This window comes from Clarias gariepinus, chromosome 6 (assembly GCF_024256425.1).
Source record: "Clarias gariepinus isolate MV-2021 ecotype Netherlands chromosome 6, CGAR_prim_01v2, whole genome shotgun sequence".
In the NCBI taxonomy this organism is placed as follows: Eukaryota; Metazoa; Chordata; class Actinopteri; order Siluriformes; family Clariidae; genus Clarias; species Clarias gariepinus.
In genome coordinates, this window is record NC_071105.1 from 17,710,140 (window position 1) to 17,724,919 (window position 14,780).

The following is a 14,780-nucleotide window of genomic DNA, read 5'->3' on the forward strand; positions in this document are numbered from 1 at the left end:
TTTGTACTCCATGTTCACAAGATATGCATTACAAGCTATGTGAAGACAGTGAAATATATAATGTCATCTCTGGTTTAAAGATATACAGTATACATCAGGGTTGGTGAATCATGAACATCAGCATGTTAGTGTCATAAATATTGCTGCCACCTCATATTACCAGGATCCACAGTCTATTGGTGGATGTCCTCTAAATTCTCCAGCTTCCTCTTACTTACAAAAAAAACATGCAGCTAGGTGCACTGGCTGCCCACAGGTGTGAATGAGTGTGTATGTGTGTATGTATACATGGTGTATTGTGAAAACCGGTGTCCCATTCAGAGTGTATTCAAGCATCATGACCAGGGCTCTGTGCAGCCACTTAAGTTCCTCCACTCCACCCTTGGACCTTTTGTCTTTTTCACAGAGGCACTACCTTGCTGAAATACATGTGACCTAGGCTCCTTAGCTCCAGTGACGGCAACCTGTAAATTTTACAGCATACAAAGACATCATGGAACAGTTGTATGTTTTTAACTTTGTGTTTGAAGAAACAACCAAATATGTGTGAGACAAAAAGGTGTCCAGCAACATTTAGCTGTATTGTATATATGGTACAACAAGTCTGTATACTTTTAAATGAATTATTTTTTTTTTTTTTTACATACAGTGGAATCTTGGATTGCGAGCATAATTCGATCCGGAATAGTGCTTGAATATTAAAGCGAATTTCCAGGTAAGAAATAATTGAAACTCAGATGATTCATTCCACAACCCAAACATTTTCATATAAAAATCATCAATACATATATAAATAAATAAGTAAATAAAACAAATTAACCTGCATTTTACCTTTAAAAAGAATCCTGGATGTTCATGCACACATGTGCGTGTGAAGCTGAAGTAAGACAAGAGGACGGAGTGGGCTACTGTGTAGGACGACTCACTCCCTTCCTCCTCACTACCTCCTCTCATCTTACACATTAGGCCCCTCCCTCCTCTCTTATTTGGCTAGTGTAGGACGACTTTCACACCAGCGAACTCACACAAACACACAGACACATGCGCGTTTGCATGCAAAAACATCACAACCTCAATGACACTCGCGCACGCACACACACTAAACGAATCACTGCTCTGACAGAGGGAGAAACTCTGGAAACTGGATCTTTAACAAGAAACCTTTCTAATATCACTTGCTTTTGCTTTTTGCAGGGATGTTGACTATACGAGTGGCGCACGTGCACTGAGACTAAGCACGGGAGATGATTACCCATAATCCCAAGAGTGAAGAACCATTTGCTCAGTTGTGATCACATGACGCTTGGCAGACAAAAAGCATGCATACTACTCGTATATCAAGACCTCGCTCGTTTATTAAGTTTAAATGTATAAAATAAAATTTGCTCATCTTGCAAAATGCTCACAGACCAAGTTACTTGCAATCCAAGGTTCCACTGTAATTTGTAATCAGTGACTAACTTAAATATGCAGCCTGTAGATACTGTATGAGACCAGTTTATTTGCTGGAAATTTGACTTTAGCTCTTTGATTTAAATTTTATTATTTTTTCTGTTATTATCTTAACAGCTGTCTGGATCTAAGCTGTTAGGATTTTCCGAACTCTTTAAACATCCTGCTGCTGTTATTAGCACCCATGTGTTTAGGAGGTAAGGTGACACACTCTGCATCATGAAAAGATCCCTACTTCAAATTTTCTTTTTCTCTTTAGTACAAGGTTTCTTTTTATTACAAGGTTTACCGTAACCTGATTTTTCTGTTATGTTCACTATTTTTTTGGTTGTATTTTTTAAAATACTGACTGTTTGCACTTGAAAAAATTTTAACTTGATTTTGTCTGATATGGTGTATCCTTCCTTTGGCTTGCTTCACTATCTGTGATTTCTCAAATTACATATAAATATCCTCAAATTTAAGCTAATTATGGCAGTGTTGGGGGGGTGATGACTCTCGTCTGTGTCTTATCACCCTCAGTTTACTTACCTTAGGTGTGCGTTTTGTCCTGTAGTAAATGTAGAACTGAGTGGGCAGAGCTTCAACACACACACACACACACGTGCACTAAGTGTGTTCTTGGACAACAACCTTGAAGTGAACTTGAATGAGATAAATGGCCCATCTGGGTGTTGACCCTGCAGGTTGTGTTATTTTTTTTTATATTTTTGTTTGACCATTTTAATGTGCGCTGATATATATCTCATTAAAATAAAAGTGAGCCAGGGCTGATAAAAAATCTGCCCACCTCCCAAATCTTTCTAAAACACACACACTAGATGTCAGATTGAAATTCTGTATATTAACCAACGTCTTTCACTTTAAATCCTGAACGACTGAGTACAAAAACTAAAGTTGCACATAAAGTAATTGGGATCATTTCTGAAATTACAATTCAGCATAGGAATCCAAATTTTTGAATACTCACCATCAAACTTTGTCCTCAAGATATAATCTTTATACAACTTCTTTCCATTTACTGGTTTCATGGCACTGCAGATTTTGGTGCTGTTTAGGCATGTTGCTTGTCTCATGTTGTGCAAGGCATGGGCCATTGCATACACAGCATTCACAACGAACATGATCTTGGATTCTTCCTCAAACTTGCCGTCTCGGAGTGAATGCTTCCCACAGTTAACATCGTGCAGGCTGCATTGGAACCTGTTCTCCCAGAACTCTCGAAACCAGGGATTGCGAGTGTTGTTGTAAGGATTGAGATTCATAAAATACTCAGCAAATCTATGGATCGGATATGAAGCAAGTTCAATCGTAAATGCTCCTTCTGCTACTGACTCACTTCCTTTCACCACACTTTCTTGTGCCCCCCAGCCATCACTGGCCACCCAGATAAAAGACACATTCATACGGTTTGCTGCAACCAGAAGCTCCCTGGCATCCTCACTTCTAGTAAAGAGGATCACAACCTTAGCATTGGACTTCTGTAAAAGAGACCTGATCACTCCTTCATAGCTGTAGCGGTCCATCGAGCGGCTAACCTTTGCAGATGTAGCGATGCAGATTTGCAAGGCCCTGGCCTCCTGCTGAAATGCATCAATTCCAGTTTCTCCATAGTCTCCCTCTGAGGCTACAGTGGAGACATAAGTCCAGTTAAAGTAGCGCAGGATCTCAGCCATAGCCTTAGCTTGATAGAAGTCTGGGGGGACCGTACGAGCAAAGTAGTCATAGCGGGACTTATCACTGAGCTTAGCACTCGTTGAAGCATAGCTAATCTGCGGGATCTGGAAAAGTCTCAGGAGGTTGGCCACCTGCAAGAAAACAGATAATGATCCATGAGTCTTAGAGCACTGTAATGATCCGCAATTATGATTACATTATTAATAAATTATGGTTGAGACAGTAATGAATTAAGTTTTTTTTATTATTATGGAAAGTACATACTCTGTTTACGTTACACAGCACAGCTTGCACAAACACCTACTGATGGGAATTCCAGCTTTTTTTTAGAGAGCCACATTATTTGGCTAAGCTCACCCGGCTCTTTCTCCTTCCAAATGGCATTTACAATGGCATTGTGCATCTACAGTACTATTCATGTCTGTATTTGTTTTTTCACACCTTATGTAATCACATTAGGTTATACCCTTATGATGATAGTTGGATAAGATCTTTCATGATTTTACATTCTTAAGTGGCCCAGAAAGCATTCAAGACATTTGCCAATCTTCCCAGGACTGGGCGTCTCAGCACATTCACCCAAGGTCAGACTGTGCAATGCTCTGAGAACTACCAAAAAAAAAATGAAAAAAAAAAAAAATACGAAAACGTTATATCTCGGCCCCTACAGGCCTCATTGAGCATGTTAAATAGTAAAGTCCATGATAGCACAATCTGAAGAAGACTGAACAAGTGTGGTTTGTTCGGAAGGGTTCCAGGGAGAAAGCCTTCCCCAGATCCCTGATTTAGGATCTGTATGATGTGCTGGACTAACAATTCGGAAAAAACACATTTTTTGACAGGTGGCTAATCGAGTACGTCTGTCCTTTATGATCCAGCATGACAGGTTGGAAATGTATTTGTTTAGTCAATCCTTTTAAATTTTTTTTTTTTTTTTTTTTAGGTAAAGGAGCAGATCTGGGAACTCATGGGCAAAGAGTTTCATGGTTAACTTTGCTTTCATCCCCCACTGCTGTGAGCTCACTCAGGTTTGTTCAGTTTAGCTATTCGTTCATAGCTAATCCTGCACGTACTCTGCACAAAATATACATGAACCATATCCATTCTATGTATATATCACAGTAAATATACATAATTTTCTCTCTCTCTTACATACTGTACACACACACACACACACACACACACACACACTTGCTGCTGATAATATGATAGAGGCCATCCTTTTAAACTTCATTTGACACAGTTTGGCATATGACTGCAGTTGCTCTTATAGTTTAGGACTGAAATTGCCATAAAAGTTTTTTTTATAAACAGTTGGGAACCTTAGTAAAGTGGATTTCCTGTTAGCTAAAATGATTTTTTCTGTTACACAACTGCACTTTTGACCATATAGCACACAGTTACAGAAGGGATTTATTTATGGCCGCACTCTCCCTTCATCTAAGTAAAGATGGGCTCCCTTTTGAGTCTGGTTCCTCTCAAGGTTTTTCCTCTTGTAATCTTAGAAAGTTTTTATTAGCACCGTCATTCCCAAAATTTTTATTTGTACAAAGCTGCTTTGTGACAATGTCTATTTCTAAAAGCACTTTATAAATTTAAATAAATTGAATAGGACTGAACTTTTGGTCTTGTGTGATCCGCCAGGTATGCTATAATCAACACATGCAGGCTCTTAATTAGTACTTAGAACAATGAAGGCTTAAGCAGGGTGAAGCTTTTTTGCACCATTATCAAATAGTCTTTAAATTACAGTACTGTTCACGATTCAGACACAGTTTCAATCTTCAAGTCTAGGCCAGGGGTCGGCAACGTGTGGCTACAGAGCCGCATGTGGCTCTTTCATCCCTCTGCTGCGGCTCCCTGTGGCTTTGGAAAATAAATAACAAGTATTTAATTTATATTTACTTTATTGAAAGTGTTTTTTATATACTTTTGAATTAGAAGATTATGGTGATATTGTAACATTAAAATAAAACATGTTACATTTTTTGTCGCTCAAAACATGCGTCACAACTGCCAATGCGCAGCACCCGCAGCACGCAATTTATTGAGATTTTCAACCCCTGGTTTTATTTAGATTGACTGCTGACTGCACGCTCCAGTACACAGGCCATAAAATGATGACAGCACACAGAGGCAGATGCCATTGGTGTATAATTTAAGTTCGTCTTTTTATTTTATAAAAAGCAGGACTCAAAGAGACATTGATTTTTTTTTTTGAAAGTAACCTCAAATTAGTGTCTTTTTTTTCAGTTTAAAATGTTTTTGTTGCATGCAGAAATAAAATTTAGTTTTCTCTGTAGCAGTTCATAGATTTTATACATGCAACATGCCATAGTTTTTCATATATAGCATGAAGGTAAAAATGATATGTGCAGTCTTTTTTTTATTTTAGATGTCAAACGTATTTAGGCTACAGGTGTTTTCTTTTCTGTGGGAAACGGGTCTAAATGGCTCGTTAAAGTGTTTAAGTTTGCCGACCGACGGTCCTAGCTGAAATCATGTATGTTTTTGTCAATTAATGCTTGTTAATAGCTTTTCTCTTGGGTCAGATTTGGAGAGCTTAAGGGCATAAAGCGTTCTGGTAAACTGTGGAGTAGGGTACCCTCATGCTTGTGTCAGCTTTCAGACCGCCCTTTTAGTTTGTTGTTATGATTAGCCAGATTCCCTGCACAATGGAAATCTATCTCTTAAACCACTACAAGACAAGAGAAAAACCTAATAATCTGTCTTCTGTCTCTCCCCCTCCTCTCCCCCTTCCTCCTTCCCTCCCTCTTTCTGTGGCTGGTACAACACATATCTTAAAATATGAGTTCAAATGGTCTCACTTGGATAGCCTAAAGATTGCATTTAATGAAAAATAGCTAATTCCCAAGGCTCATTCTCTATTCAGTGGATAGCTTTAGATATATAAAGAAACCATTGTTACCTGGTATAGGACCAATAAAGTTGTGTTTTTAAGCGTTTTAAAAAGATTATTTTATTATGTATTATAGTTTTTTTTTTCAAGCATAGAGAGTACATACATACATTTATTGCATATGTTTCTATAGAAACAATGAGAATGGTAGACTGGAAGGTTAATTGTAGAAAAACTTTGTTTCTCTTCAGTTTCATACATTCTGTTACATATTAAAAAAAAGTCCGACAGATTTTATTTGATTATGCCATGATTCAAGACAGCTGTCTGGAACGCTTAAAAGAGTTGTATTGCTTTGTGCTGTTTCCAAAATCATAAGCGCATTTGTGTGATGCCAGATCGAGACATACAAGACTGTTTGCATAAGTTATTTTAAATAATATTCTTCATTTCATTTTTTTCTTAAAATATATTTTATACATGCAAGCTGTCAAAATTCTCCACACAACCTGGAATATCTGTATATGAAACTGGTACATTCTATTACATTGTATAAAATACATATATGGTACATTGTGATATAATGTACCATATATGTATTTTATATAATATGTACATTATTATAATGTCCACTCAATTTGAATATTTCTTTTCTTAACAGTAAGATGATAGTGTGCAGAAATAATTGCATTTACAACTATTAGCCTGTAAACAAATGTACCAATCAGCCATACCTTTAAAACTATTAACATTAAAACAATCTAGGCTCAAGTTAAGTAAGGCTTTAGGTTGCCCTTGTGCTACCGGGGCAGCTCTGGACCCTCATGACATGGCCGCACTTTCTATTTTGGTCTTTGTCCCCATGGGCGTAGATAGGCCTTGGATGCCTATTATCCTGTTGCCTCTTTATAACTGTTTTATAATAAATAATCAATTTCATTATGTTGTTATCGTTAATCAATGTAATGTATATACAAATTCTAAAATTCCATCCAACATGTCATTTCAGATCATTTTGATATTCAGCTGGGAAATCAGGGTAAAATACATTTCCCTTTCTATACCTTTAATATTGGCTGCTGTAAACCACCCATGCCCAGTATTCTTAAGATTCTGAAATCTAATACTACCATGAGAAGGTAATCAGAATCATAAAGATGAATGAATGTATAAAAAAATCAAAAGTTATATCAGAAATGTGAAATATTATTAGTTTATTAGATTATGTAATCTTAAGTTCTCTATCTCTTCATGAGTGTTCTACAGTAAGTGGTAAAAACCTGACTTAAGCAACAGAATGAAAAGCTTCTCAAACATAGTGTACACTGTCCCAATATTTACAAATCTTACTTAATTCCCACCCACCTGCCAATGCCCAATTAAGTCTAAACTGATGTGCCTGTATAATGTATACAAAAAAATTCCATTTAAAAAAGGAAAAAGCTCATCCCAAGCTTTTGGAGGTCATACCACACTGCAGTGAGGTAATATTTTTGAGAAAATATAAATCACAAATATAGGAGCATTGCAAAAGTTATTAATATTGACACAGTTCTGGCTGCTAATACTATTTAAATATGGAGCTTATTTCCTTTTGTACACTCTAAACGTCACTGACATAAGGAAATTAGTGCAAGTGTTATGTGCTTTTATGGGATTACAGTAGAGTGGATTACCCCAGAAAAGACGATGTCATTTGAACTGAGGAAGATTATTCTGGTTTTAGAATAGAAGAAAATGCCATGTCTCTTGTTTGATTTAAAAATAATAGAGCAGTGCACTTTTCTATTAGAAACAATACCACCTTTTCCCACTGAAAACTGGTAATCAGTAACTAAATGATCTCATTATTTCCGTTTTAATTTTTTACTTGAAAACAAACAATACTGATAACATAACTGTACAACAGAGTCATCGCAAGCAATACAATTTTAAATAATGTCATTAATTAATAAAATGGTAACTAAATAAAATTACAATAACAGTATGTGTGTAAATACATACTGTACATGTAATGGCAAATCCTGGCAGGCAAATTGTATCAAATGTGATTAGTGACAGGTGTATTATTACACAAATATTCGCAGTAGCATGTAAACAACACTATCTTCTCATCTCAATGTCTTCTTAATGAAATAAAAATTTTACTCCGTTAATAAAGATTAATTTTGTTGATTTATTTATTAATCCATTAATTCAATCCACTGAATAATCCAGTTCATCTACCTTTACATCTGGTACATCTTTTCATTTCATCCCCAACCTATTTATCATTCTGTCTAACCAACCAACCATACATCTATATTTACATTTTAAATGAATAAATGCCTAATGTTTTATTTATACAAAATTCCTTTTAGTTTCTCACTCCTTTATTCCAAACCATCTGCTATGTTAGGTACATTTGAGCATATAAACACATGCAATATATCATTTTTGTAATGAATTTTATCCTACCAGAATATGTACGGAATATACTAAGTGTAAAATTTAGAAATATTCACTCTGTAGCTACTAAAACAAGGCAGCAGGGGTTAGGAATCTTATTGAAAACTGAGAGGACAATGAAGAATATAAGGAAACTACTATTCAAAGAGAGAAAAAGACAGGGACCTGAATGGAAAATGGAAGCAAGACCGAATGACAGGGAAAATATAGGAAAATGAAAGACTAAGACAGACTGGAGAAATTTTGCAGGAGAGACAGGACAGTACTGTAGCTTCAGCCTGACTGTGGTATGATGATAGGTTTTGAAGATTCTCTCGACATAAAAAAAGCCCATCGTTATTCCTTGCATAGTAGTCATCATCTTTCCTTCTGCAATACTTCAGTATTACTATTGCAGGATTAAATATTCAGACTAAACAGCAGACACACAAAAAATTTACAGTTTAACCAATTCAAGTCCACTAATTTGATTGGTCCCTATGGTTCCAAATGTATTCATATTTCTTTTCATATCCATATTAACACATCAGAATGTGTTACTGTGTATAACCCTGCACTGCGCTATGTAAAGTCCACTTCCTAGTTTTAAACCCTTTGCTACAGTAGATTTAGCAACATCAGCATACATGGCAAATAATATTTTTTAAAACAAAAAGAGATACCAGTTTCACCGAAAGCACCTCCAATGTTTAAATCAGTGTGAGTTAGCTAGATAACTGTCTAGCTTTAGAAATGAGTGTGTTTTTTTCAGGATACAGTATATTGGACTGAAATATATCCTGAAGCATACATATAGTACTGATTAGTTGTTCATGAATGATTCGTTCTTTTTGAACAAGTTTTAACGTGATTTAAAAGAACGAGTATTCTCATAGAGTGATTCATTCATTTTCTACTGGGACTCATGCGCAAAGCATCTCAAAACCTCCATAGGTTATGTACAGAAACAGAAATGAGTAGTTCCCTTTGAGTCTTTTGTTCCAATCATTCGTTCTTTTGTCTCGTGACTCCCATAGACGCTATGCAGTTCAATAGAAGAACCGCGCAATTCTATATCCAGTGTACCGCACTGCATAGTGTCACATGAGAAAAGAACAAACCATTCAGACCAGAAGATATGAGAGGTAAGTTGCTCATTGTGTTTATCATAATGTGTCCTTAGCTGCATTGTAATATTTTCATTACTGGAACTATAGACAAAATTTGTGAATGTAGACGTGTTGGGGTCTGTTTATCGACAATGTAACATTTTATTTTATTTCTAATCAAAAGAATGAAATAAACTTATTGATTCAAAAGTAGATTTGTTTATTTTGATGAACGAGATTCAAAGAACCGAGTCACTAAAATGATCCAAACTTCCCATCACTAATATACAGTATAGTGGATCATTTGGTGCCAGCCACATGAAAAGAAGAAAACTGAATGTAAAAAAATCTGAATCTGAAGAGTTTTAATTTAAAAACAATAACTTAATAGATCATCTACCCAACACTTTCATCCATACCTCTATCCCACAGTTTTAATACCTGGTAAATTAGGCTGCTTGCCTACTTTAGCTGAAATTAGTAAAACAAAAAACAAACGTCCCTAGGGAGAATCTTTGACAAAGAGAAAAGACCCAGAGATGATACAGCAGAAGACAGCTGCATTCAAGAGCCCTGCTTAAATAATTAGTTTAATGCGACATCTATTCACATCTTCACTCAGGTGATTCAGCCCGCTCTGTGTGATATGTGGTGACCGGCTATACTGTATGATAATGCCATGAAGCCTTCAAAACTGCTTTGCCACGTAGAGACCAAGCACGCTCCATTTAAAGACAAGCCTTCAGAGTTTTTAGAGAACAAAAAAAAACATAAATTTGAAGGACAGAAGCAATTATTGAAATAACTGCCCTGAGAGTGTCATACAGTACAGAGTTTGGAGACAAAGGCTTTCACGGGCTTTTAATGCCCGTGAATTTTGATAATGTAACCGTTTCTGTCGAACCACTAGAGAGCTTGTGCATTTAATTATTAAAATTTAAGGATGATCACCGGTCATGGCTGTGCAAACTAAAAAACAGTCAGTTTTGGTCACTGGCAGGTCAACCGTTATATCTACTATAATAAAAAATAATAATATATTTTTTTAAACGGTGTGGCAATACGCGAATCGGCACACATAAGAATCGCAAAACGTAACTGAATAATTTTCCACATCTCTATTGTCAATTACATTAAAGTACTTGTGATTAACTTACATCTGTTCAAGCAGCTGTGTAAGGAAATGGATGCAGAGCACAAACACTTTCTCTTCTACGTACACAGAAGTTAGATGGCTTTTTAAAACTGCCAGAATGTTTGAGTTATGAGAGCCACTCCAGAGATATATTTCAGAAAAAAAAGTCACCACTGCCAACGAATTTCAGCAATGTGTCACAAAACTCACTTACTTGTGTGACATATTCAGCCTCAATGAACACAATCTAATACTTCAGGGGAAAATGACAACTGTCTTTACTTTGGCAGATAAGGTGGCTCTACTGAAAGTCAAACTAGAGCGGTGGGGACTAAACACTGGGATATTATTAGCACAAAAGAATGTATTAAATGAATTTACTAAGTGTAAAATTTAGGAATTTATTTACTTTGTAGTGAATAAAAAAAAGCCAAAAATAGTACGAAATCTGAGAGAAACAGTAGAAACTGAGATGGCAACTGAAGAGGAACAGATCTGCAACCCGTCTGTGAACATGCCAAGGGAATCAACCATGTCCATGCTGGGAGAAGATCAACTGCTTGAGATTGCAATTGACAGTGTCCTTAAAAGTATGTTTGAGACAACTTCAACACTGCCCATGTGCTGCATCACATTCAAGGCAGAATATCCCGAGATCGTCACCAAAGGACTAAAAACCCTGCTTCCATTTTCAGCAGTATATTTTTGTGAAGCAGTGTTTTTGCAGTGGCAGCAACCAAAATGAAAGTTCAGAGTAGACGGGACATGAGGAATACACTTCGGGTGTCATTGTCACTCATCACCCCTAGATGGGACCATCTCGTTGCAGGGAAACAAGCTTAGGGCTCTCACTGATTTTTTGTTATGGTACGTTGTATTTATTTTGCACATTATTACACACAACAGCCTGTCTGTGGAAAATCTTGCATTAGCCCATACATGGTGCAAAAAAAAATGCGACCAGTCCCTTAGAGGACTTTCCAATAAAAAAAATTCTTACCGTTTTTGGTCACGCAAATCTGATGTCACATGGCTTTGCATTGCTAGCAGAATAACAAGATGTACCATGAATTGTAAAAAATGTCAAGATGTACCATCAATTCTTTAAAAATATGCTTACATATTACATGCATACAACGTGTAATTTAAAGCACAAGTTTGATTTGAGTGATTTAAGCAGAGAGGTTTTTACAAGTGCTCCTGTCATGTCATGCGTTTTTAATTGCCAACTAAATTAAAAACATCCCCCCTGTTGAAACATTTGCAAACTGTGATGTACACTACCGAACTCTGACCTTCTTACTATGAATTTTTTAATCTCTAGATTTCCAATTTGTGATCAAATTTTGGAATGTGGGAAAGGCCCTCAATAGCAATTTCTTGTTTAGAAAAATCCATCAATGGTGGCAATTCATCACAGGGCACACAAACACTGCAGGCAATTTGGGAACGCCAGGTAACCTAATCTGCATGTCATGGCAGATTGAGTCCCCGAAGGACACGCATGCAAACTCTACACACACACAAACTCAAAGAATCGAACCCTCGGCCATGGAGGTGCAAGGCCACAGTGCTAACCACTATCCCGCTGTGCTTCCTTGTTTATAGAAAGACTGTATAAACATAATATTGCACTTGTAATCATGCGGTTTTACTGCAATTGGTTTTACTACTTCTGAGAAGGTTTTCCACTAGATTCTGGACTATGAGTATTTGACCAGTTAGCCACACTGGTTAGTGAGGCCAGACACTTTTCTGTGCAGCTGACGTTCTTACTCAACATTCTCTTACTTCTTTCAGTAAAGTTTTTCATTGCCTCAGCCAATTAAGTGGTTCTTACTTTGTGCACAGAAGCACTGTCATGTTGAAACAGGTAAAGGAAATCTTTAAGGTTCATCATACAAACACTTTTTAGACAAGTGCGTGAGAATCTGATCAGTGATGCAGGATGTCCCCCTCTGGGGTAAAAAAAGGTTTACCTTTCTGACTACAGTTTACCCTCTTTGTCCTCATATTCTCTTTTTTTCCATATATAGCTTTCCTGTCTTTCTGACATGGAACACAGTCATGGAAAATAATCCATGAGCATTGATTTACAAAATGAGCTAACAGTTTGCTTCCCATGCAAATTGTAATCAAATGAAATTAATCCCAAGAAAGGAAATTTTAAAAATGATGAAACAATGTAATGTTTAAAGTCAAAGAAAGTATTCAAACTGCCAGAATACACACATTAACAAAATACCACTAAAGAGCTATTCCTAGTACAGTTCAGCTCCACTCAAAACAAGCGTTTTTAGCTTACTTTTAAGCACTGTCTATATTAGAAGACAAGTAAAATCCCAAAGATAAAAAGATACTGCATGGTTCCTTGACATCAGTGGCTCTTAACCCTGTGGTGCTGGAGGACACCTTGGCCTGCACATTGTAGTGTTTCCCCTGCTCCACCACACCCACCTTATTTAAAAAAAAAAAAAAAAAAAAACTTAAGTAGTTGATTAGATGAATCAATAAGCTGAAAAACACTAAAATCTTCATGGGAAGGTGTTGTCCAGGACCAGTGTTGAGACTGTTTTTTTTGAGGCAGAAGCATGTCTGAACCTTCACCCTTGTTATACTGTTATATGATACTGTAGGTGAGAGCTGGCTTATGGATGGAATATGGCAGGTTATTAAATTGGAGTGAAATAGGGCAAAAGTGCATGTATTCAGTTTGATAAAATAAAAAAAAGTAACTTAAATAGGTTAAATTCACCCATTATGAAAAAATTCCTATTCCTTACATGTGGAAAAATTACAAAGGAATCAAGTGTAAAACCTAAAAGAAATAGATAAGTCATGTAAAAAGCTCATGCGATACAGTGCATGAGTAAATTTAAATAAATTAAATAAATTAAAATAAATCATTCTTCATACTGTAATTAAGCAATATCACACAAGAGGTTGTGTTGTTGTACTGAGTATCAGCACTAAGATATTACAGCCGTGCTTATATTTGTTTTTGTTTTTTTTCGCTGTCAACATATATTGTTCCATGTCTAATGGAACTAACTACCCACGACTTGCAGAGCTGGCGACCAACAGTTAGTGTAATTAACAGGAGTGAAAGTAGTTTTACATTCATACTGGTCTATTCAGCCAAAAGGTGAATAAAGATTAAATAAAAAATTGGACAGTCCAATAACATAAGTTTATATTTCCACGTATTCCACTTTAGAATATTAGCTAACATCTGAGGTTCTGGGGTTGAATCCCAAATAGCGAAACACAGAACAATAGTCCACTATATACAGTAGGGTGTGCAACCCCTTGTTGTGCCTTGATTAGGGCTTAAAGAGGGATTTGGGATTCAGACTTGTGGTAGAAGCTATTTAGCAGTGTAGCTCGTATTAGCCATGTACAGAACAACACGAACTGTTCAGAGGTGATCCAGAACAGACAGTCAGTACTGTACACTAGCACTGAAGCCAGTAATCAAATTTCTTCTTAAAGTCATTAAATTAAAAGGCTGCAAATCAGAACCCCAGTGGATCAAAATCCAGTCCAGAAAAATGTATTTTAATTGTAGACTCTCTTTCTCTCTTCTAAATAATATACAGTACATGTCAGCTTTTATTGCGTGAAACAACTGTGGCATTGACAGCAAAAATTATAAGTATAAGTGGTTGTCAGTCTCAGCTACAGGAGTTTGAAGAATTTGTAAAAGCTCTCAGAAAGCTCTAGTCATCACAGCATAATTAATTGCTGAAAGCTTAGAAGATAATAGATGAAATGTAAAGTTTTTGGATAAACATTAATAACTGCATTGTTTATTTGTGTCATTTCTATAAGTTCATGTAAGATGTGTTTCCCTCATGCATTATTCTGCCTGGGAAGCTTTAGTGATTTTAGTGTTCCTTAGGAATTTTTTTTTTCACGTTTTTAAGACCAACATTTTACAGTGGATAGCATCTTATTTACGTCTTAGAGGAAAAAAGACTAGAAAACATAACGTAAGCAATTAAAATTACAGTAAAAGGAAGCATGCCAGTTGTTGACTGGCTAAAAAAAAAAACCAACTAAATCTTGCGTTATATTCTACAGAATTTGCCCCAATAAAAGGATGTCGAAAACATCTTGT

At 36.3% G+C, this 14,780-nt stretch overlaps 1 protein-coding gene across 1 annotated transcript in view; it reads right to left on the reverse strand.

Annotated features, from left to right (window-relative positions):
- Positions 1 to 14,780, reverse strand: part of grm2a (glutamate receptor, metabotropic 2a) — a 42,633-nt gene that overhangs the window by 6,508 nt on the left and 21,345 nt on the right. Inside the window, exon 3 of the mRNA XM_053499490.1 lies at positions 2,423 to 3,260. Coding sequence (XP_053355465.1) covers positions 2,423 to 3,260 — 838 coding nt within the window. The remainder of the gene's footprint in view (positions 1 to 2,422; positions 3,261 to 14,780) is intronic.